Below are 24111 nucleotides of genomic sequence, written 5' to 3' on the forward strand. Positions count from 1 at the left end.
AACTTATTTATCATACGAAAATAAAATTCCTCAAAAATTGATATAATATTTTTGAGTCAGCATGGTGTAAATGTAGATTTTATTCAACATGTGTAGAAAAGTATATTCATTAGAACTGTTCTACATTGGGAACGAATCTTTATATACGCAGTCTTCGTTTTTTTCGAAAGGATGACGAGGGATACACCAATGTTTGTCTACGATGCGCAACAATCACAAAATAGATAGATTAGAAGCAACATTATAAATTATCAATCGTACGAAAGGAGAGCATCGCAACTGTGAGGTGTTTCCAATTTGGATATCATATAAAATGAAAATGTGATGATTCAACATTGAAATCAAGATAATCTTTATCATGCCATGAAGCACGTAATCTGAATAGGTTATTACGATGTACGATGTTAATGTTATCTCTTTTCATGGCATTCTTTTCATTATTAGAACATTGCTTTTGGGTTGATAGTATTCCGAATACTCTTGACCAAAAGTAGAGCAATTTCAACGACATGTAAAAAGGATACAGAAAACACCAAAACTGTGCATTGAACATTTAACTGAGGATAAATCTAGGTGAGGCATCACCTTTTTAAAAATCAATATTTCTTCAAAATAATTTGATAAATGAAACTCTACTTGTTGTTACTGATAGTTTAAGGAAACATAGTGTAGAAGACTTTTGAAAGACAAAAAGCGGTTACATACATGTTAGAAAAAAAAGTCAAATTCGGGTGCGATGCCACACCACTGGGAGAGACGCCACACATGGGAAATGTTTGAGAAATGCGGTTAATAAATATGCTCATGACAATGAATGAGCATTTGATATGCTTTTCGAATAAAACATAATATTTCAACCAAACACCAAACAAATTCATCGTTTACTGGTTAACAGCCCGTGCGCGGCGTAAGAATGGATTTTGTTTGAGTTTGTCGAATCAATATCAATACAATATTAAATCAGTTACATACCTTCAACTCCTTTCTTTTCTTCTTTAATATTGTTTACCCCAATCTCCAATTAATTATAAAAAAAAAACAATTTCAGCTCCTAAACACCCAACGCCACTAGGGAAAATCTTTTGTATAATTTCATTTTTTTTCATTTTTTTTTTTGAATGATTCGATTCGAGTCTTAATACATCAACTTATGGAGGGTCCACTGTAGCTTGTAAAAGAATTAAGTGATATCCTACAAGCTCGATGGAACTGCTGGAATGTTTAGTGATGCACGGATATATCATTTAGGACTTGGTTGATCGTGTAGATTACATGTTCCGAACTCCAGGACCTTTTTTAAAACCGAAACGGCCTGTAGTAGAAGTAATGAGGGAAATCCTATCGGTTCAATGTACTTGCTAAGATGTTCAATGATACATGAATAAGTCGTTCAGGTATATCACATATTCTAATCTTCAAGACGTTTTGGAGACCGTGAAATAGTTTACGTTTATTCAAAACTCGATCAATTTATGTCTTATGATCATATAGATATGTTTGTACATCTCAGCTTAAGACATTTTGTTTGTAGTTATATTTCTTGATGCATTCGAAGATATGTACTCCAAAATAGTTTGGACGGCCTAGAACATCCGAAAAAGTATTTTAACGATTCTTCTCAGAACGCTACAATACAATGCAATTCTTCGTCTTGTCACTTTTATTTCGATTAGGGGAATTCGGTGAAGAGAATCCTCTCTTGTTAGTTACGGCCTTATTACCGTTAGTGCTCGAAATATTATAAATACAACATTTGACCAAGAACTAACCCAAGTTAGTTTATTTTAAAGGCTAAATCTCTAAAAAAATGATTGAACTTTTTTGTTGATAAAAACGGAATAATTTTGTTGACGAAATCGGAGCGTGACAAAATCGGAGCGTGATAAAATCGGAACATATCTGTATAATAAAACTTAAAAAAATCTAATAAATTGAAACATCATCGGATCTTGCTGAAATTTTGCTGAGTTGTCCATCATTCGATAGATTACCGTGAAACGATTTAGTTTGATTGAAATATTGTTAAGTTTTGTGCAAACAAGTCATGCAAATTCTTGATGGGACTATTATGCGGGTGCTTTCAATATGGGAAGCACATGACTTTTTCACTCATGGACATGCGGAATCGCAATTTTTATTATGATGTATGGAAGTACATTTGGAATAAGGACAATTCGCTGGGTTAACTCAAAAGGGATGAAAAGTTAAATGGGACTATTATGCGAGTAGGGGCAATGTCACAAAATCTTAGACCTCCTTCCCACCTAAAACCTGCGACGTCATTATTAAACGACCCCTTAGAGTAAATGATGAGAAAGGCTGTGAAGTGGCACACATTTCTCAAATGGAGGGGACCGCCTGAGCCGACGTTTGGATACCTGATCTGAGTCAACTATCGATTTTTTCTGTTACCCTTTGTCGGGGTTCCGCAAACCGCACCAAGTGCCTTTTTAACTGACTTGTGAATGGCATTTTTTGTGGGATATCCTCAATTATAGTGATGAGTAATATCCTCGCGATCGTGATCGATTGGATCTGCTACACGAAAACTTGGGCAAAAAAGTTGGGCAGTAAAAGTGAGGCGCTTGGTGCGTTTTAGCATAAACCCGGCCATTTGGTCGTGTCTAGTCTACACATACACAGCCAGTTCCAGAATCCAGAAAAGTGATAGATAGAAACCCGGGCATTTGGTCGTGTTGACCAAAACTCCATCAGACGAAGATAACGAGATGGAAGCCTTTTGCCCCTGTTTTTAGTAACTCCTTAACGAGTTTCAGTCCCTTGATTATTCGGGCCTTTTCTTTGAAAAAATGGCTCTGTGACTTAGACTCAAGTTGAAACTGTTTGATCGTGTTATTTAACTACTCGATTTCAACGTCTTTTTTTTCTGCGTATACTATGCCAGAAAAAGTGTTGCGATTTTAGCTTCCCTCCTCACGAGTCGCAAGCTCGCGTTTGGCTTGAGGACTGTAGTCAACTCGGATATGCTGGATTTTAGTTTCTCTTACATAAATTTGATACTTGCGACTAGAGGTTGAGTGGTCGTTTGCTTTGCAGTGTTTAAAGTATTTTTTATTCTTTGAAGGCTTCCTCAATCTGTCTATTGATGATTTTTTTTAAATTCAAGAAATATAATAATAAATCATGATTGTTATTTGAAATTTTCCAACTGCTTTTTTCATAATTGTGTTTGACAGACCTCTGCCAAAAATACTAAACATTTTAAATTTATTGTAGTGTGCAGCGCGAAAATAAGACTCTGTGATAGTGTTTGCCAAGTCTACATTGGAGAACTCAATTGAATACATAGCTTTTTCTCTCCTACCCCTACCTAGCCGAATGTAGTCAAAATTCTTCAATTGCTTTTAAAACTTGTGAACTCTTTTGATTTGGAGCAACAATACCATCACCGAGATTTTGTATTTTACAAAAATAATAACAGTTACACTTTGCAATTTAATACCATTCCATCCGTCCTCATTTCTTACCAACATGCTCTCTTCCCATCAGAATATGCATTATTCACACCGTCCGGTAACTCATATCCAATGAACTGCCAATTCCCATTCTCGCCGAAGCGAATCGCCAGAAGGAATGAATGTTTGCGCTATATTGACTAGAAAATGGTTTCATCTTTCGAAAATTGTTCAATCAACACTGCAATGGGATGGCCACTCCACAGAGCAGGGGCATCATGCATTATCAATTTCTCCTTTCGCCAAGGATCGAATCGTTTTCAAGATCAACGTACGGTTTTGCTTGGCCCTTGCTTGGATTTAGCTTTGGCATTCGTTGTTGGGCTTGGGGTTTTTGCCTGCATCCGCCGCACCGCACCAAACACCGTCAGAAAGAAAGTTCAGAGCAGAGCGTCGTAGAACGACGACAACGAGAGGAATAAATTTTTCACACCATCAGAGCTTATCTACTTTCCACATGGCTCATTTCACACAATGATTTATCTGCCACTTGATATTTGTTTTTCTCGGCGGTGTGGCTTCTCGAGAGTTGTCTGTCCGGCGAACCGCCAAGCACTTGCCAGCCCGCGCTGACTAGAATCGAACCGGGCAGACCGACCGACCGACCGTGGCACAGTGGCTTTAGGGTACTGGGGGTCCGTATTCAATTCACAAGTGCAGAATTCTTGCGCATCATCCGGACGGAACGTCATCGGCATTCGTCCTCGAGCGCGACAACCAACAACAAGGCAAACGGCGACGGTTTGATCGCATAGCGAAGCGTTCGTTTTGGTTTGCCTATAGCCGGCGAAGCGGTTCTGCTGCTTCTCGTCACAGTGCCGTGCTCTTGAAGAATGGACCCATGAGTGGCAGCTAATGCAACTCGAGATGTGCACATTCCGATCCGGCTGAACCGGAACGTTTAGAAATGTTGGTTCGTTACGTTGGCGAATGTTTATTCGTTAGATGAGCAATAATTACAAAATCGACGATTCCGAAAGAACTGACGTGAGAGCGTCTCGACGATGGAGACGCATGGTGCAGCTGCAGTAATTTGGCTTACAATAAGTTATGTACGTTAGGGATTGAAGGCACTCCCGTTTGCGACGCGTGTGTTCGGGGGAACCTCAATAAAGGTTCCCCAAAACACACATGAAGCGACAATCACGACGCGATTCTATCACTTGGCGACTGCGTTTCTGTCGCCGTTGGTATGGAAGCGTCAATAGAACATTGCCTGCAGCGACCCAGCAATAGAATCGCGGCAACTAGGTGACTAAATCGCTTACGTCTGGGGAAGCAATAATGAAGAAAACGATGTTCCAGAAAGTTAACCCTCTCCCGCCCATGGTGTCTGTGGTGCACCATCAAATTTTGCACCTTCTAACCTTCATCGAATTGTTTCAACAACAAAAAGGAATATTGAACACATCTTTATGGTTCCATTAGACTGGAAATATAATCAATTTTGAGTACAAATAGTGAAACTATTGAAAACAATCAATTAACTATTGATTTACAATCAAAAACTTTTTTTTCGTTATTTACTAATTTTGGCTATGCCAAATAACTTTTGTTCTAGCATTTTGCTCAAAGGCGATTCCTTCCTATTGAAATCTTTGAAAAAAGTCGTGGGCGGGAGAGGGTTAAATCCAACAATGGAGACGCAGGGTGCTCCATGCTACGTACGCTCAAATTAATTGCCCGATAGCATGGTTTCATTAAGTACGCCAATTGCTCTCGAATAACCCAATTAAATAATGCAAGACACTATGACTGCCTGGTACGGCTGCCAGAAAGCGTCGATCAGAAACGGTGACATTTGATTGTGTATATATTCGTCGTTCAATAATTGACCACGAGCGGTCAGCCAACCGTCATCATAAATCAATTCCCATTGACGACATCAAACGGCCATTTGTGGCGTTTGGTCGCACCGGTTGGGTGGCTAGAGGTGTGGAGCGGGGATTTATTAATGGTCATAAGTCCTCACTCACTCACTAGCACAAGTCAACCACTAATCTAACGTTTCCCGCAAACCACCTGTCGTGGAAAGGTCTCAAACCGAGTCCGATTTTGAAACTGAACACCACCGCCTCGGTTTGGTATACTGCGTATGGCCGCATAGAAGTCCGTTTGATCCATTTCCACTCTATGCGAATGGGACTGACATGCAGGCAAAGCAGAAATGTGGTGGATCTAAGTCCTCCCGTGTGTGACAGTTGTGGCAGCGCCGCAGCTGATTGAACATCATTCAAGTGCCAAACAATATTGCACGAATCCTTCACGAGGGAAGACCACATACTACGGCAATCAGTCAAAATGTTTTAACCCTTGAGCTTAAGCGTGGGGCGTATACTAAGCGCCAGGTGAACAATCAAACAATTTCAGTAAATTGACGGCCTCGAGAGTAGGGAATGTGAATATTTTTGGAAATTCTTTATCTGCAACTGAATGTTTCAAACTAGGGTAACCGTACCCTTAGTGGAGGTAGCACCAATAGTGGAGGTAGTGGGGTTTTAATGAGATTTATCGTATTTATACATTTTACGATAGTTTCAGTTGATGCGTCGTGCTTTAAATATCCTGTTAAATGCAACTTACCTTAAGATTTCGCTTGATAAACTATTGAAAACAATGATTTTCCTTAACAAAATTGACTCCCTTGCACCTTTAGTGGTGCAACTGTACCAATAGTGGCGAGTCTCATAAGAAACCAATGGATAGCACCACTATAGGAACCAAAATTAATTTTTACCGCCACTAAAGGAACCGTGTGCCCATAGTGGTGCAAGCAATATTTGGTAATTGTTGATGTTAAATGACATCTATCTCATTTTTGTAAGCAAATTTATTAGTGTATCTATTGACTAAGATAATAAAGCAGTAAATTTCCCATAACTATCAATTTTTAAAAAATATTTTCTTTTGTGGATCTACTAATACCTCCATTATTGGTACCGTTACCCTAGTTGAATATTTTACCTTTTCCATAATTTACCATTTAAATTTTGTTTAATACTGTACACCAAAAAAAGCAACTCAACACAATTACATCGCAAAAAGCGTAACCACGTGATGTGGTTTCTGATGGTCAACGATCAATCAACTTAATTAGCATGACATATTTCACACGTTTAATCCAATAGGTCTCCGACGGGGTGGCGGTTGTTGTTCAATCCCGTTGCATTTCAGCCGATTCGAATAACCGGCACCACGATTCGATGTCAACCGACAAATGAATCTATCAAGCGGCTTGGCATCCATCGTTCGTTATGCATGCATCTGCGCACCGGTGCGGTGGTGGTTTACGGCTGAAGAGGCGGCCGAGGCGTCATTCAAGAAGACTCGACAATATGCCGTTCATTCTACGGTGGTGTGTCTTCTCTATAGACGAAGACTAAGCCGTTCTTAGCTTCGTTGATAGTACAGCGGAAGGACTTTATCCTGTTGGATTGTTATCGTTGCTGCTTCCCTGTTGCGAAAATTAATTATTCCTGATGGTCGTTTTGCGCACTGACGAATTTCTTTTGTCATCCGGGTGACGTGTGCTCGTTCGTTGGACGGTCTATCTGAGCAATGGGCACGAATGGCAAAAACTATTCTCTTTTATTGTATGTAGTGCATTTTTTAAAGCAGAGTCGTTTAAACCTTCAGATGGTTTCGGTTGGAAGAAACACACAAAATAGGCGGTTATCCTTTAAAATGGGGGTTAGATTGTTTTAACCTACAACAAAAAAGATAAAAGTTGATTGATTACAGTTTTCAAATTGCTTCTTCAATAATTGCCAAAAGTTGTATAGAAGTTGTCTTCGAATTATATCGAGTTCGCACAAATCGTATTGTTTACCTTGAACCCAAGTCTATGTTTTACATTTACCCCATCTTCCTTCCTCTCCTCTTTAGTAAGAAATATGTCTTCTCCTGAAGCTGAAGGATGCAGAGGAATGTTGTAAAACATCAAACATGAATGATTGGTCTCGGGCTTCATTAGTTGGTTCTTTAAATGCAGAAGCGTGCCCACTTTCTGAAGCGTGGGTGGGCCAAGTGGCTTAGGAAAAGCTACTTTTCACCCGCATTTTTATTCACGTGCAATTGCTCCTTCAAACCAAAATAATTGGCATTCTCGTTTACGCCAGCTTGATGAAGATTCATTCAAAAGTTTGGGTCGACCGTAATAGCATTGATTTGAGAAAAAAAACTGAGGAATATTTAATCAATGATTCCAATTAGATGCATTTAGTATGGAATGATAGTAATGGAATACATGTTGACATGTAGAAATGCAACGGCAATCTTGAAACGTAAAAGCCCCCAAGAATTCTTACGAACATTTAAATATCCTTACTAACAATTGTGGAATTACGATTGCTCTTGCTTACTGACTTTCATGAGTTATTCGGAATCCTTATGGATTGATATTTTTTCCGTGATTTGAAACAAGTATTACACGAAGTTTTTTCAAAGACACTAATACGGAAAGCGTATTTCAAACTAATCGTTTGATAAGCGATAACACCACCGAGTGGGGTAGATTTGTTTGGCTGAATAACACGTTAGGCCGAAAGTCGTCTAGCCGAATTCTATTTGGCCGAAAACGGCTCGACCGACAATGTCATTTGGCCGAGAGCGGCATACTGCCGAACTGAGCATTTGGCGGAATAGGTAATTTGGTCGAAATGGTCGATTTGCCGAAAATGTCATTTGTCAGAAAGGGTCATTTGGCCGAAAATGTTGTTTGCTCGTAATGGTTGTTTGGCAAAGAGGGCCAAATGGCAAAAAAACATCATTCGACCGTGATTGTCTTTTGTTAAATGGGTCATGTGAATGTGTAAAGTGTGAAGTGATTAACGATGAGAAGTGAGTAAATTTGCGGCGGCGTTATTTGTCGTGATTTTGTTCGGCGTTGGCGGCATTTTCGGCGTTACGCCGAAAATCATTTTAGCGGCGGCAGGAATCGGCGTAACTATATTTTGATTCCTAAAAAAGTGTTCATGATTTTTTCATCGTTTTTTTTTCGCAAAATAATTGCTAATGCTTTAAAATTTCCTCGGGAAATTTTTCGGGATATTATCGAAAAATAATTTGGAACATTAGGTTTTTTGGAAATATTCTCTGGAGCTTTCTCGGAAAATTCTGGAATTTCCTCGATTTTTCAATTTCCTCAGATTTTGTTTTGGAATTAACTCAGAAAATTCATTGAAATAATCTCGGAAAATTCTTCGAAACTTCATTAAAACAATCTTCGGGGTTGTTTCAGAATATTATTCAAAGTTTAAAAGTTGAAATTTCATTTTGGGTATTTTTCAGAAAATCCGGTTTTTGGTGTAACCTCGGAAAATACTTTTAAATTTCCTCGGAAAATTATTAGTAATTTCTTCGGAACTTTCCAGAAAATTCTTTGGGATTTATTCGGATAACTCTTCAACATTTCTTAATTGACCATTGAAAAGTTTCGAGTTCACGGATTGTGCACATTGTGGTTGGGAAGCAACTCCCATGCTTCATCCATTGGCTCTCTGCGCAATTACGATTTTTCTAGTCAATCTCCGAGTGGCAACTACGAAATGTGTGGTCATTATGCTCATGCTCATGCCCACTTCCTCGTATAATTCTTTGGGCTTTCCTCGGGAAATTCTTTGACGTTTCCTCACAAAAATCTTCGGAAGTTCCTCGCAAAATTATTTGAAATATTTTCGGCGCTTCTTCGGAAAATTATTTGGAATGAATCGCCTGCTTTGAGCGTGTTACAGCGGCACACTAGGAGTTAACTTTCTGAAATCAGTATGGCGAAAGGCATCTAAGGTTCGATTTCTCAAAATTAAGCACCTTCATCGAAAAAATATTTGGTAGGCGTAGTAGCGGACACCTTTCTACATAACCGGTACCAAATAGTTTTTCATGAAAAGTTCCTAATTTTGAGAAAACCCGCATTAGATGTCTTTCGCCATTCAAATTTCTGGTGGATAACTCCTGCTGGCTATTTTACGCATATACTATAGCGCCTGGATGTGGTAGCGGCGAGTAGAAAATCAGCCACTGCCAATAATTCATTCCTTCGGAATTTTCTTCAGAACTTCGTAGGGAAATAATAATAAATCAGCGGGGTGACACATTTACAGCGGCGCGTCATTGGAAAAAAATGTTGACGGCAGCGTAATGCCGGCTTGCGTCGCCAGCACACCTCTAAAAGCTAAAAGTAAGGAGTAAGAAATGAGAAGTGGAACATTTCACAATGAAAAGTGAGAAGTGAGAAATGAGGAAGGAGAGTGAAAGTGAGACGTCTTATTTCTCGCTTCTCGTTTTTTACTTTTAACTTTGCAAATCGCACTTCAAACTTTTAACTTTTAACAGTGAGAATTTCTTTTTTATGGTCTTCATTAATGAGGTTTTCGGCCCTTGACCGGTTCACCTCATTTCACAGTGAGAAGTTCTAAGTAAGATATGAGGAGTAATAAGCCTCACTTCTCACTCCACATTGCTTGCTTCTCATTTCCTACTTCTCGATGTTCTCCTATTCACCGTAAGAAATAAGAGATGAGAAATGAAGATTGAAAAGTGCTAAGTGAGACAACCTGTTTAACCAAACGACATATCCGGCCGAATGACCCTTTCGACCAAACGACTATATTAGCCAAACGGCTTTTTCGGTCAAACGACTTTTTGGGTCGAATGATCCGTATGACCAAATGGTCCATTCCGTCAAACGACTATTTATGCCAAATGATCTATTCGGCCAAATGACATTTTCCGCATGTCCATTTCGGCCAGATGGGTTTCGGCCTAAGTTTGACTATTTTCGTGTAGTTTGCAAAATAGAAGCGGTAGCTAGGATGCAACAGCAGAGAGATGTCGCTTATGAAAACAGAAAATAGGAGTTTTTGTCTTGCCGGGACTTCTGGGTTATTTTTTTCCAAGTTCGTTTATTTGGTAGGCTCAGGCGTGTATAACACTTTACGGAGCCATGGTTCTTTGTGATATATACAATCAATATCATTTTATTATACAGGTAATAAGAGAGGGGAAGGAGCCAGCGTACTCGTGGTGACTCGAGGTTAGTTTACAATGTTTAAGGATGGACGGGGCTTAGGATTTGGGATAAGGAAATTTCAGCTTCTCATCCGGGCATTTGGCGTCAGTGACGATGTGGCGTGTCGTCATGCTCGAGGAATGGTTCGACTGGGAGCATCTTCCGGATGGCAAGAGCTATAGAGCTCTACGGAACAAAAAGGCAGAGACTAAACAAAAAAAAACTTTGAAGAAAGAAGAAAAAAAACAAAATATTAAATTTTGATGTCAGAAGCACAAAGAAAACTATAAATGGCCTGCATATAGACAACATCACGATCGCCCAAAACACGTCGAACTTCCCAACTTCAGGGTTATTAGAAATAGTTTCGTTTCCGAACAGACTATGTTTATGCCTACTGAACGATGTCGAAAGAAGGATCTAAAACAGACCACACTCCTTAACGATGATCCAATTTCCTCTAGTTTGGCGAGTGGTCAACTGTGTTGAAAGTCGCCTTCAAATCCTAAGTCCACACTCGGCAAACAGCAAGAAGTGAAATTCCCCAATTCGTGGGTACAGGCGTACTTCAGGTACAAGCTGCGTTGATCTGTGTCGATGTAGGTTTTGCAACACGCAACCAGACAATCGTTCACAAATAAGGAAGTGATTCCCTGATAGTTTCTGTTTTAGTCCTTAGTGTTAGCACATTCTGATAGTAGACCCGAAAAACATCAGATTCACCTTCAAGTGTGTCGCTTGGAAAGTTACATAATAGATATGAACAGCATATGAACTAAAAGGTGTACGAAATCAAATTGCACCTCTTGGGTGTATTATAACGAAATTAGTGTAACATGGCTTCAGCATGTGTTAATTACACTGCGTGAGTTTTATTGCGAAATATCCAGTAGTTTCGGTTATAGTCGAAGGAACGGAACGTACTGGTTTCGTGGGATCAAACCCCACCGAAGGGAGTGGTTACCCTCCAATATCTTTCCCAACTAAATGTATCACATGTTGTACATATGCATAAATCGAGTTTCAGACATAGTAAAAATATTTTTTTTCCTTTCCACATCAACACATCCACATTCAGGTCTTATGGATAGAATTTTGAAATTTTAACATCTATTCTGGTTTTTTGGGGACTTCCAGAAGCGGTTACAAGGGACCAGTTTGATAAAAAATCCAAAAGTATCATCCTCAAATTGCTATTTGACTATACTGAAGTGTAATACCTGCACTGCGTGAACGGATTAGTTCCATTTTGACAAAATCACCCACACACTTAATTTTTTTTACCGGGATCTCAGCAAAATGTTGAACTTTTACCGAGAATCGCACAGCCGTGCCCCAGCAAACATGTTTTCTGCCGAGATTTCTGTCAAAATTGCTGATACTCAGTAAATAATTTGCCGAAAATCAGCTAACAAACGCTATTTTTGCCGGAATATCAGTTATTTATTTTGCTGGCGCACGGCTGTGCGGATTTTTGCCGAGCTGCAGAAATAAAAACTGAGTGTGCAGGGATCTCCGGAACCGTAATGTAAAGCAGTAGTGAGAAAAATCCAATCCCCATTTTATTTCGGTTGAGATAACTCTGCTTTTCTCAGTACATTCCTTTAGGGGCTACTGCCAAATGACCAGCTGGAACAATTTTGCTCTAATAATTGATATCTGCCAGGAAAAGCAGTATGGGTTTTGTGCAGATTCAAGATCAATATTGTCTTTATTATGGAGGCTTCCAGCCTTAAGCTGGCTTATCTCTATTGTTGTTTGTTCAAAAAATGTTCATGTGATCCAAAAAAAGAACATTTCGGCCGCATCCTAGCGACAAGGACTTTTCGGTGCTAGCAGAGTGGTGGAAAAATAAAGCAAAGCCATTAAATATTACTGGGCCATCGACACATGGTTCCGGAGATATTGATTGGAGTACTGGGGTAACCTCTCGGTCCGGGAACAAGTCCATAGGAATTTGTTCTGGGGGAATTGGGCACTTTTCGATCAATACCGGAACCAGACTTGCGACGCATCAAACTTCATAATTTTACAAATCAAATCCGATGTGTTCTGAGAGTATTTGGTTCATGTCACATTCCGTGACCCCTGGAATGCTGGTTCCCTAGGGGAAGTGACCACTTTTTGACCAATATCATCACATTACGTCACATTTCGAAGCTTCCGTATTGTTTGTATTCTTGTACGTGATTTATTTTGAGAAATTGACTGTGTTGATTGTCATCAAACCGGTCCCGTCTTGTATTCTTGGTCTCCGATCGTTCCGTAATTTGTTCTATTGAGCATAGTTTATAACTAAATCGGCTTTTTCTTGTATATTTTAATCGTTAGCATCAACCGCGGAGTGCTTCGTTCAGTGGACTGCTAACGTGTATCATATACTGGACGTCACGAACAGCGCATAAAACAGACATGGATAAAAAAAACATTGCGGAGAATGTGAGCATGAAATTAACGATCCTAGAGCCCGTGCGTTGTGGCATAAGTGAAACTCCTTCCAAATTAGTCAAAATTGCTGTGGCTTCAATTTCCGATCATGTCTGGCTGTCTGGTATTGTGGTAGAGCTCAGTAAGAACGACAATGGTCTAATAATTCACCCAGCAGCAATCGTGGCACAAATTCGATTGATTTGAGTGACCTTTCTGTCCCGTTCATCACACCCGCACCTCCATAGCAAGATTTTGGCTCTATTTGACCTGTTTCAACCTCGAATTAGCGATGACGATTGCAAAAAAAATGTGGATAGATGCCTTGATTCATCCGACCCGTTTGATGTAATTCGTCTTGTACCAAAACAAAAAGACATTACGAAGATGAATTACATCTCATTCAAAATTGGCCTCGATCCAGCCCTTAAACAGCAAGCCCTCGACCCAGCGTGCTGGCATAATAGTTTAATGTTCAGGTAGTTTGTGGATCTATAAAAAAATCATGGTGAGCCGGCCATTTGCCTTCACTCGGGAGTTAGCAGCCGTCCCTACCCTAGTGCAATCGTTGGGGAATCCAGTGACAATTGTTTGAATGTTGCGCGACGATTTATCAAACTTCATGATTTTGCAGTACAAGTCTTCAGGAATGTGTTCTACGGGTATTCGGTCCATCTGATCACATTCTGAAGCATCATGGCTGCCAGGTTCTCTGGGGGAAGTGGCCACTTTTTGATCAATACTGAAACCTGGCTGCATTCCGACCCGTAATGCTGGGTAGACACCTTTACGTGGTGTGTTACAGGGTAAGATCTACCACGGTTACATTGCCAGCTACAGGCAAATCCTGACCCAACGATTACCTTCCTCATTATCCAACTCCGTGGTACTTATGAGGGTGTCGCTAAGTCGGTGGCCTCTCGTTAAGTAAGTACTACATCAACACTTCCTTCCTCTCCCTAGTTACGGTGAAGATGGGCGTGGCCAGGAGTAGTAATCCTCATGCTTTTGTTATTTTTGTTTAAGACTGGAATCGAGGACCACTCCCCTTCTTGATTTCTGATAGCATTCTAGATAAGGATCTCAAAAGTAAAACATGAGTATCACTAGTGTCCAATCTACGAATTACACCGTAACAATGCTAATGCTAATGCTAATGCTAATGCTAAAATACTGAAACCTGGCTGCATTCCAGGGTGCCCCAGAATGTGATCAGATGGACCAAATGCTCTCAAAACACATTCCTATGGAGTTGATTTAGAAAATCATAAAGTTTGTTACGTCGCAATCCAGATTTCAAAATTGATAAAAAAATGGCCACTTCCCCCAGGGAACCAGCATTCCAAGGTGTTTCGGAATGTGACCAGAATGACCAAATACCCTTAGAACAAATTCCTATTAACTTGCTTTGTAAAATCATAAAGTTTGAAACGTTGGAAGCTTGGTTTCAGTAATGATCAAAAAGTGGCCACTTCCCCAGGAAACCAGTATTCCAGGGCATACCGGAATGTGACCAGATGAGCATGAGCATGATTGACCACCCACGGTTGCTACTCCGTTATTGCCAGGTCAGCTGTAATTACACAGAGAACCAACAGATGAAGTTTGGGACGAACATCATTTTTAATGTGTAAGAACTGGTGACTCAAAAATAAGAAATACCAGCACTGGCCGTGTCCGCATGCAGGTCAATTGAAGATTCGGTAGGAAATTGTTGACGTGGTACTCACTTTGATAGAAGTCGACGAGTCATCTGCACTTCCAGGAGCAATCATTGGGATGTTGGATATATGGGGTAGGGAGTGTGGCAGGGTTCGCTTTGGTAAACGGTCTGCCGTGTACAGCGTGTAGTTTGATTTAAAACAAAAAGCTAATAAAAATAAAAAGCTAATTATTTTAATTATCGACCGCACTACACAACTGAATGCGAACTAAATTTTCACTTTCTGATTAACTTACTCACCCGCACAAAGCAGAACAAAATTTCGACGACCGGCCGATCGCTCTGCTTACTGGAGAAACACGACAGGACAAGAAATTTGTTTTCATCTGCTGCCAGTCAGGTGCTGTCCGAAACAAGAGAAAACACGCACTGAACTGATTAATTTTATTACCGGCCGCGCAATACAGAACACAATATCGGCATCCCGGAATGTGACCAGATGGACCAAATACCCTCAGAACACATTCCGCCGAGCTTGTTTTACAAAATCATGAAGTTTGACATGTCGCAAGCCTGGTTTCGGAGTCAATCAAAAAGTGGCCACTTCGCCCTGGAAACCAGCATTCCAGGGTGTTCCAGAATATGACCAGATGAGGCAAATTTCCTTAAAACACATTTCTATGAACATGTTTTGCAAAATCATGAAGTTTGACACGTCGAAAGACGTGTTTCCGGCTTGATCAGGCAGTGGCCATTTTTCCGGACCGAGAGGTACTCCCATCAATATCTCCGGAACCATGTCCATTTTCAAAACGATGACCAATGCAGAAAACAGAACCAGCTTCCGATACAAGACTGCTGAGAACCATCATTTTGTAAATTTCGCCAAACCTGATCCCTATGAATTTCACTGTCTGGAGTATGTAAGAGCGTATGCTCTAAAACATCATGGTTTATGTCACAATTATGTCCCCCCTCGGATTTTTTTGCCCAAAGATAATATTAGGCAACAAAAAAAATCGGATGATTTTGAGCATTTTTTAAAATTATTTTTCAAGAGTTTTTTTTATTTTTTTTTTTTCATTTTAATGTTAATTTTTTACTAGTCGAAACTGTCCGATCTTGCTCGGGTTGTCGTTTAGTTGATTGCAGCGTCGCACTCTAGATCGATTTCAGTACAAGCTTGCTTCAAGCTTGTCCAAGTTTCCTTCAGAACTCTTGCAATCGTGGTATTTTTACATTTGTTTAACTTTCCCAGCACAATGCACTATGGTCCAGGATACAGTTTTACGGGGAAAGATGCATTTTACGCCAAAAGTATATATTTTAGAAAAAAATTTTGTTCTACAATTTTTTCAGAAATAGTAAGGCCATCATTATGGTGCTACCAAAAAATAGGGTGGCCCATCATATAAAAAAATAGAAAATATATTTTTTTAATTTCTCGGAATACTGACATTATGTTCTACAAAGTTTGGCTGAAAAAGCTTTTTCTGTAGCTCTTAAGTTGGCAGAATTAGAGTAATTTTATCTAATTGGATTAGGGTATACCTAAAAAAAAACAGTATTTTGTATCTACTTTTTTTGTTTTAGATTTCTCGAAAAAGTTGTCGCCGGGTGAATGTTAGAGCTCAAGTTTTGATGGATAAATATACTCAATATCTTTTTCCGGTCAAAAGTTATAATCGTTTTTCTATCAAAGTTACATGTTTTTCATAGGTTGATATCTTCGGTTAGGGCAGACCAAAACAATATGTTTACACGGTATTTGAAAGAACAATTCATATTCTTTATTATGTCTGAAGCCATGTTTATTCAAGTAAATTGATAAAACTTGACAACGGAAGAAGATACAGACGATGCTATTATAGCAAAACACGCGTTTTGAAAAGCCCCAAAAGTCTTCAGAAGGTGACATTCGTGAAAAATAAAAAAAATAAAATGAGCAGATCATAAATATTGTTTTTTGAGGGACACCCTAATCCTGGTAAGTACCTACCTGGATATCTGGTTGGCTACAGCGTCGATACACCTATGCGTGGCGTATTGTAGAGCTCCATAATCGTTCGTCTTGGGCAATGTTCCTCCAATTTCCCCGAACGTCAGAGTCCCCAGGTCCGATTCAACAGCGTGCAGCCAGCGTGTTCGTGGCCTTCCACGAAGTCGCCGGCCCCTATCTGGTTCTCTGTTAGTAAAATTGCTCTGGTAAGTAAATTTGCTCTAAACAAGTGAGCTTAAGAGCTAGATAAAAAGTTTGATAGCAAAGTTGATTGGAAAAAGCTGCGCTACAATTTTGTAGAAAATTTTATGTCAATATTCGCAAAAAAATCACATTTTCATAAAATGGCCCACCCTATTTGTCGATAACTTCATTATAAAAGCTCAAATATCTAGAACAACATTGTAGAACATTTTTTTTCTTAAAAGTATACTTTAGGCCGAAAGTGGCATCTTCATTTTTCACAAATGTCACTTTCTGAAGGCTTAGGGCTTTTCAAAACGGTTGTTTTGCTATAAGAATATCGTCTGTATCTTTTTCCATTGTTAAGTTATTTATGTTATTATGAGTTTTTATTATTATATAATTTTAGTAAAATTGGTAAAACTTAAGATAAAAAAATAACATCCAATGTTTTAACATGATAAAGAATATGCCCTAACTGCAGAAATCAACTTTTGAAAAAAAAAAATTTTTGGCGGAAAAACGATTATAACTTTTGATTGGAAAAAGGTATTAAGCATATTTACCCATCAAAAGTTGCATTTTTTTTAGCTCTAAAAGTTGTCCGAGGACGACTTTTTTGAGAAATCTAAAACAAAAACAAAGTTGATCAAAAATACTGTTCTTTTTTGAGGTACACCCTAATCCAATTAAGTAAAATTGCTCTAAAACAACCAACTTAAGAGCTACAGAAAAAGCTTTCTTAGCCAAATTTATTGGAATAAGCTGCGCTACAACTTTGTAGAACATAACATGTCAGTATTCCGAGAAACAAAAAAATATTTTCTATTTTTTTTATATGATGGGCCAAACTATTTTTTACCCTTTTTTTAATTCAAATGGGTTAGATGTCGACTTCGGTCACCAACCAATCCACTCAAGAGTTAGGTTTTTTATGCGACTATCCAATAGCGATTCTGATCATCGATCAATTCACTTCTTAGCTGTATTTCATTGAACTAACTAGGTCCAATGGTGTCTTCAAACCATTGACATACTCCAGAGTTGGATTTTTCTTGATCTTGGTCCTAACAAAGTGCTAGTTTTTTGGATGAAGAAGTCTATTTTTGACTAAATATTTCAGCTTCCATGTTTGTTGGGGCTTCCAATGTTTGTTAGGGTAGGTCCGATTTTGATTTTGGCCACTAATCTATTCCAGAGACGGGTTACAAACAGGGTTATGGTGATTCCTACCATCTACTTACGTTAAAAGTTTTCCAGTAATTTTCCTTCAAATCATCGACCGACTTTGGATTTTTCCTGACGTTAAAGATCGGAAGCCGTTCCAACCAAAATCAACTACAGGATGACGATGAATAAAGCTGTCTGTGGAGGGCGTCACTGAGATGGCCGGTCCGGGGGAGGGGCTTTCTCAGTTTCTGATCCAAATCCAAAAAAGCAGCATCAACGGCAGGAGCAGCATGTCAAAGAATTAGACGATACGAGGATTCTAAAGCACGATTACTTGCCTGGGAGAAGCTGTCGGAATATCCCGTCGTTAATCACGACCGAAGGACCAGGACGATTGGGATGGCAGGAATTTTCAGCCAATACCAATGATCTAGATTGGCATTCTGCAACGCGTGTTATTAAATCAGCACCTGATGGTTCACTAACACGGGGCCATCGAATGCATCAAAGGCGCTGGTTTATTAAAAATGTTCTCTATTCGCTTCTGCAAGATGTTTTGTCTACGTAGATCGTAATGGTACGGAGATGTGACTTTTTAAAGAGATCACCACATTTGTCGCACATCCAGTAGAGGTTCTTTTGATGAGTTGTGAAGTAATTCATCAAGGGGTGTGAATCTTTTTGACCGCAGTTTCTTCTGAAGTGTCAGACAATGGAAGATGATTTGGTATATCCCTTTCTAGGCGGCATTTATCATGGTAGTTATTCGGAAGTTCTCACATCAAAACTTGTTGCTTTCTTTGTAAATACGACCCCTTCTCTACACTACTCTGCCGGTGGCTGTACTGCTTCCCAGATTCTGACTATCAGTCTGTGCAGACAAGGACCAGCTTTTCCGGACTCTTCTGAATGAGTTTAGCTCCCATGTTATCCTCACCAGCTGGTGTTTATCTTGTCTTTTCAAAAACTTTTTATTCACTATTTTTTACCACCTGTTATTTAGCAATGCCTTCACTTTTTATGTTGTTCCATTTTTACGAATGATTTTGCAATTAGGTATTGATACAGCATTCCTTTATTATGACTGTTAGGCAGGTTTATGATTAAATAGCCCACCATTAGAAAAGCGTCAAACTTTTTTCAAATCGAACCGTTTTTCTTCGTGCGCCATTGCTGGGAACGTGTTTCGTTCGAACACTGCACGTGCTTCGTTTTTCCTACATCCATCCCCCACACCCTCGCTGAACTGCAAACATCACTTTTCAATTTTTGCCCAAGTAAACCGATATATTGAATTTATCGACGCGCGTGACTCCAACATTTATTAGTTATGGATTTCGGTTGAACGCTAAGACCCGCCCGCGAGCCGGCCGCCCGATTGTGCTGCACTGCTGATTGGGGCGGGCTATTGGCTACATATTTCAACCCCGTCTTGAAGCCGGTATCCAGTGGAAAGCTCGATACAGCAGCATAAGCAATTCGTTGGGCACCGAGACGTCGTGGCAAGAAATTATGAGCTGAAGCAGGAAAAGTTTCTTTGGTCTGGGAAAATTCTCCACTCAGCAAAGAAACGGAAGCAAAGGAGCTACTTGTCAAGGGCAAAGCACGGAGTCACATTCCTCTATGCTTTTAAATCCTGGGAGCTCCCCACCCAAGTGGGTGGAGGCGAGTGGTTGCGTTGATGAGGTGTGAGGTAGCCGGTAATACTTGCGAAGAAATGTATATTCTGCAATCGTAATTTCATGCTTCAAGTGGAAAGTTTGCCAGAGTCGTACGTTTTTGTGTCCCGTTTCCGGTTTTTCGAGATTTTCTGTCGCTGTGAGATGTGATTTCCCTAGGAGCGCAAATCTCCGCAAAACGACGTTGCCAGGGAGTGGAGAAACTTGTTGCAAACGGTTCGGTTTGGTCGAAGCGAAAGTTTCGCCTTCCATGCAATGGAAAATAATATCGTCAAACTAGTCCAGAAACTTTATTTTCTTTCTTGCTCTCCAGTTTCGGTCGGTTTCTTTCAATTTTTTGTTCTGCTTCACCTTGATTTGCCGTCTCTTTATTTGAAAGTTGTATTAAAATTGTGATTCTTCTGTTTTTTCGATTTCCAGATAAAGTTCCTGAAGACCAAAGAGGGAACCGCCATGGTTCAGATGGGAGACGCTATCGCGGTGGAACGAAGCATCCAGCACTTGAACAACATTCCAATCGGAAATGATGGCAGCAAAATTCAGATTGCGTTAGTTGCATCATACTTCTTCGTAATCACGTTCCGGTTTTTGATTTCCATATTTTTCGCGTTGCAGATTTTCCAAACAGAACTACTTGTCGGAGTCCACCAACCCCTACACCCTGCCGGACAATTCGATCAGCTTCAAGGACTACAGCGCCTCCAAGAACAATCGCTTCCTGTCCTTGACGCAGGCCAGCAAAAATCGCATCCAGCCCCCGAGCAAGGTACCTGTGCATTATCATTTAAGTGACGATTTGTCGAATTGAGCATTTGCATAAAATGATTGTCTTTCGCTCTTGAAATAAAAAAAACCGTTTCGCTGCAGATTCTACACTTCTTCAACACCCCGCCCGGTATGTCCGAGGATCAGCTGCTGAATGCTTTCACCTGCAAGGACTGCCTCCCATCGCAAGTGCGAATGTTCCCGCTGAAATCGGAACGGTCCTCATCCGGATTGGTCGAGTTCCCCAGCGTAGCCCTCGCCGTTAATGCCATCATGAAGTGCAACCACAGCGCGATCGACCACAAAGGTAAGTGGCTTTGGAACATGTTAACCGAACAGAACATTCTTCTGCTGCCTTGTTTTGTTTGTTGACACTTCTTATTTTACACGGATTTTGTTTCGAAATTTCCACGGAAAATGCTTCGCTATTTTCATGGATATAGCTGTTCTGAATTTTCACGAAAAGGCGTCTAAATTTTTTTTGAGAATTTTTTGAGATTTTTTTTGGAAAATCTAATAATTTTTATAGAAAATGCTTCTGAAAATTTTCGTGGCTATTATCTGACTCTGCTCAGTATTTCAAAGTTGTTGGCGAAACACGGTGAAAATTTTGTCAAAATATCGGTGCTTTTTTATTTTTTTTGCTATTGATATATTTTTGTATGGTTTATATTCTAAAAAAAAAAATTCATTCTGTTTGAAATGTTGCCTTTTTGTAATATTTATTTTGATTTTACTTATGAGAAAAAAAACGAATTTTGCAATGATAATGCCATTCTTTGGAATGTTTTCCCACTTCCACCAGGCACAAAATTCCCGTTCATCATGAAGCTGTGCTTCTCCTCGTCCAAGACGATGAACGGAGCGTGGAACAACGAAAACATCGAAAACATGAACACCATGGGAATGGCGCAAGCTCAAGGACATCCGATGTCGGCAGCGACCGCGACAGTCTCCGCAGCGTCCCCCAACGTAGTGATCCAGGTGACGGGTCACAAACCCGGCGACGATGAGCCAATGTAAGGTGGCGTGCGGCAGGTTTTACTACGGTTTGACGCATCCCGGTCGTCAGCTCTCATCCCACCATCTAATATTCACCTACATTAGCACCCCCCAGCCAGCCAAGAAATTCTTCTTCCCATTGTCAGGTCGTTTCCAGGCTACAGGTCGAGCCCGGAGCGGAAGAACGATTTGAAGGAAAATCCACTAAGCGTGGTGAAATGAAACAATATCAAAGTTAAATTTAAGGCACAGTTCAACGTCCGACAACCTAAAATAATGTAATTGCAGAAAGGAAAACGTTAAGGAGAAACCATAATTCCGACGTCGTCAAAATGTACAGCAGATACCTTTTGCCGTTGATGAGCTCGTGGCAAAAGCACGGTCATCGTTTTAGAACCAAAAAGAAAACAATTTCACACCCTTCTCAGAGTTATTGCTGAATTGTTTGATTCAAATTATTTGTTAGTTTCTTTGATCACATTCGAGGGCAATAATGGCATCATTTAGAGAACGAGGAGGAAGAAGAAGAGCCACAGTGGGGAACACTGGATGAAAAAGACATTATTTATTGCATAGTTTTGTAAGACGCTCTTAGGAGGTTAGAAATCATTCTTCTTGTCTCATTTTTGCTTTTGAGAATTGGGAATATTTTTTCCCTTTCATTGTAGTTAATGAAACATTTCATTCTTTTCATTTTCAAGTGAATTAGCTTTGTAGACTAGTAAGAGCGAGAGGCAGCAGATTAAAAATTAACATATTAGTTCAACTGTTTTAGAGAACATGAAAATTTATATAATCTGCGTAGAAAAATTAGTTCCAAATTGTACATTGCAATGTGTATAATGAAAAGAAGAAAAAGGAAAAAAAGATTGTCAAAAAAATGAATTGGATAATTCAATTTTAGTGGTTAAGTTAGCAATAATAAGCAAACAAAAACAAACAATTGTATAGAATCGTTTTAATTTCTTCTAATTTTCAACCCAAACTATAACAGAAACAACAACAACAACAGCAATCATCACAATTGATTAAACACGACAAACACTTTGTACACACATACATACACAAAACATATACATTTGATACACTACCACACGCGTATAGTAAGAGCAAATGTATGCAATTGCGCCGAAATTGCATTCTCTATATTCTACTACTACCACCACATACCCACTCTATGAATACTACTACACTGAAACAATTTGAATTTCCCCTCCGATTCGCGAGATGTTGGAGTAGTAAAATAAATAAAAGACTCAAGTTATTGTTTATGATGAGGGGGGACAAACACTGATTTTGGTTCATCTTACTCTTTCGTTTACTGACACTGTTTTGTCGGGTCGAAACAAAACGAAATGACAATTCAAACCACGTGAATGGAAAATTTCCATGGCGAAACCACGAAGCTACTTCTTTCGTCGGATATGTTAGTTGTTAGGAAAGTTAGCTCATTTTTGTACATTTTTATACAAATTGAAATTATGTGAAAATCTTTCGTTTTTAAGGTTAGACGATAGAAAACACTGAGTGAGAGTAACGAGAGACGCTGCAGCGTATGACAAAGAAAACAAAAATATGTTAAATTTGTATTTAAGGTTCTTCTCTATGATTTTTTTGTTGTTTTATTTTTCAGTTTCTTCGTTTCAAGTCAAATCTTCCACTTTTATTAAAATGTTGATTTTGTTTAGTTCATTTACTAGCGATTAAGTTTCTACACCATCACTCTACCATTTTTCCTTCAGTTACATTTAGGAAGATTGCGGAGCGAGTTTCTAAATCACAATCAATTTTTTTGAAACGAAAGCCAAAAAGAAGCCAATACTGACTGCCATCTGCGGGGCAGGGCGATCAAGTGTGCGAGTGCAAAAGGAAAAAAAGAGACTATTATTTGTTGTTGGGAAGCGAAAATAAAGAAATCACACCGAGCAGTGAAATGCCGAATGTTGTCGAATTGATTGTGAAAGTTGCGGTCCCTTGAGTTTCTATTCCTTGGTTTTTTCCCTCCGTGTTTGGTTCGGTTCTTCTCTTGGTTATCATTTGTTGACGTTACTCTTTTTCTGTTAAGAAGCAACATATCCCACACTGATAACGAATTATGAAAACACATTACAGATTTACAGAAAACGCCACAGAAAAAGAACACACATATTTCGAGGAATAACTTAAATTGCAAACCAGCGTAAGAAGCAGAAGTTCTAATTCTTAAGCATATTACCAAGAGAAAAAGATGATGCATATTTATATTTACAACAAATTTGTCAGATTGAACAAGTCTTAAACATATTGTATAAAGAAGAGAAGAAAAAATAATCAATAATGTATGGTGGTCCAATGTTGAAATAATATCATTTTATTAATATTATTAAAAGAAAGTATTGCGATAAGCAAGAATAACCAATAACGACTAAAACAAAAATTCTAGTGAAATTCATTGCAACATAAAACCAACTCCATTCAGCTCGCCGAGAAGTTCTATACAGCTTCCCGTTCCAGGGCCAAACTGAAACAAAATATCGTAGAAGCAAAGGACAAACAAAAAATATCATTTTAATTCACGTTTACCTATGAAACGGCTCTACTATGTGGAAACGAGCAAACGACGAATCAATTATTAGTTTACATACAGGCAATCATCTCTCTAACCTATCGGACACACTCTAGAAGTCGGTCCCGTACTTGTCAGTGTTGTTACTTTAGTGAGCATCCCGTACGTAGCCCCGTTCGACGGTGCTCGTAGG

At 39.4% G+C, this 24111-nt stretch overlaps 1 protein-coding gene across 16 annotated transcripts in view; it reads left to right on the forward strand.

Moving 5' to 3' along the window:
* Nucleotides 1–23307, forward strand: part of LOC134223481 (heterogeneous nuclear ribonucleoprotein L) — an 896804-nt gene extending 873497 nt beyond the window's left edge. For all 16 annotated transcript variants that reach the window (XM_062702630.1, XM_062702628.1, XM_062702627.1 and 13 more), the window contains 4 exons: nucleotides 20027–20154; nucleotides 20222–20372; nucleotides 20474–20678; nucleotides 21177–23307. In XM_062702630.1, coding sequence (XP_062558614.1) covers nucleotides 20027–20154; nucleotides 20222–20372; nucleotides 20474–20678; nucleotides 21177–21394 — 702 coding nt within the window. In that variant the 3' untranslated portion in view covers nucleotides 21395–23307. The remainder of the gene's footprint in view (nucleotides 1–20026; nucleotides 20155–20221; nucleotides 20373–20473; nucleotides 20679–21176) is intronic.
* The last annotated feature ends 804 nt before the right edge of the window (nucleotides 23308–24111 follow it).

Source organism: Armigeres subalbatus, chromosome 3 (assembly GCF_024139115.2).
Source record: "Armigeres subalbatus isolate Guangzhou_Male chromosome 3, GZ_Asu_2, whole genome shotgun sequence".
NCBI classification, from domain to species: domain Eukaryota; kingdom Metazoa; phylum Arthropoda; class Insecta; order Diptera; family Culicidae; genus Armigeres; species Armigeres subalbatus.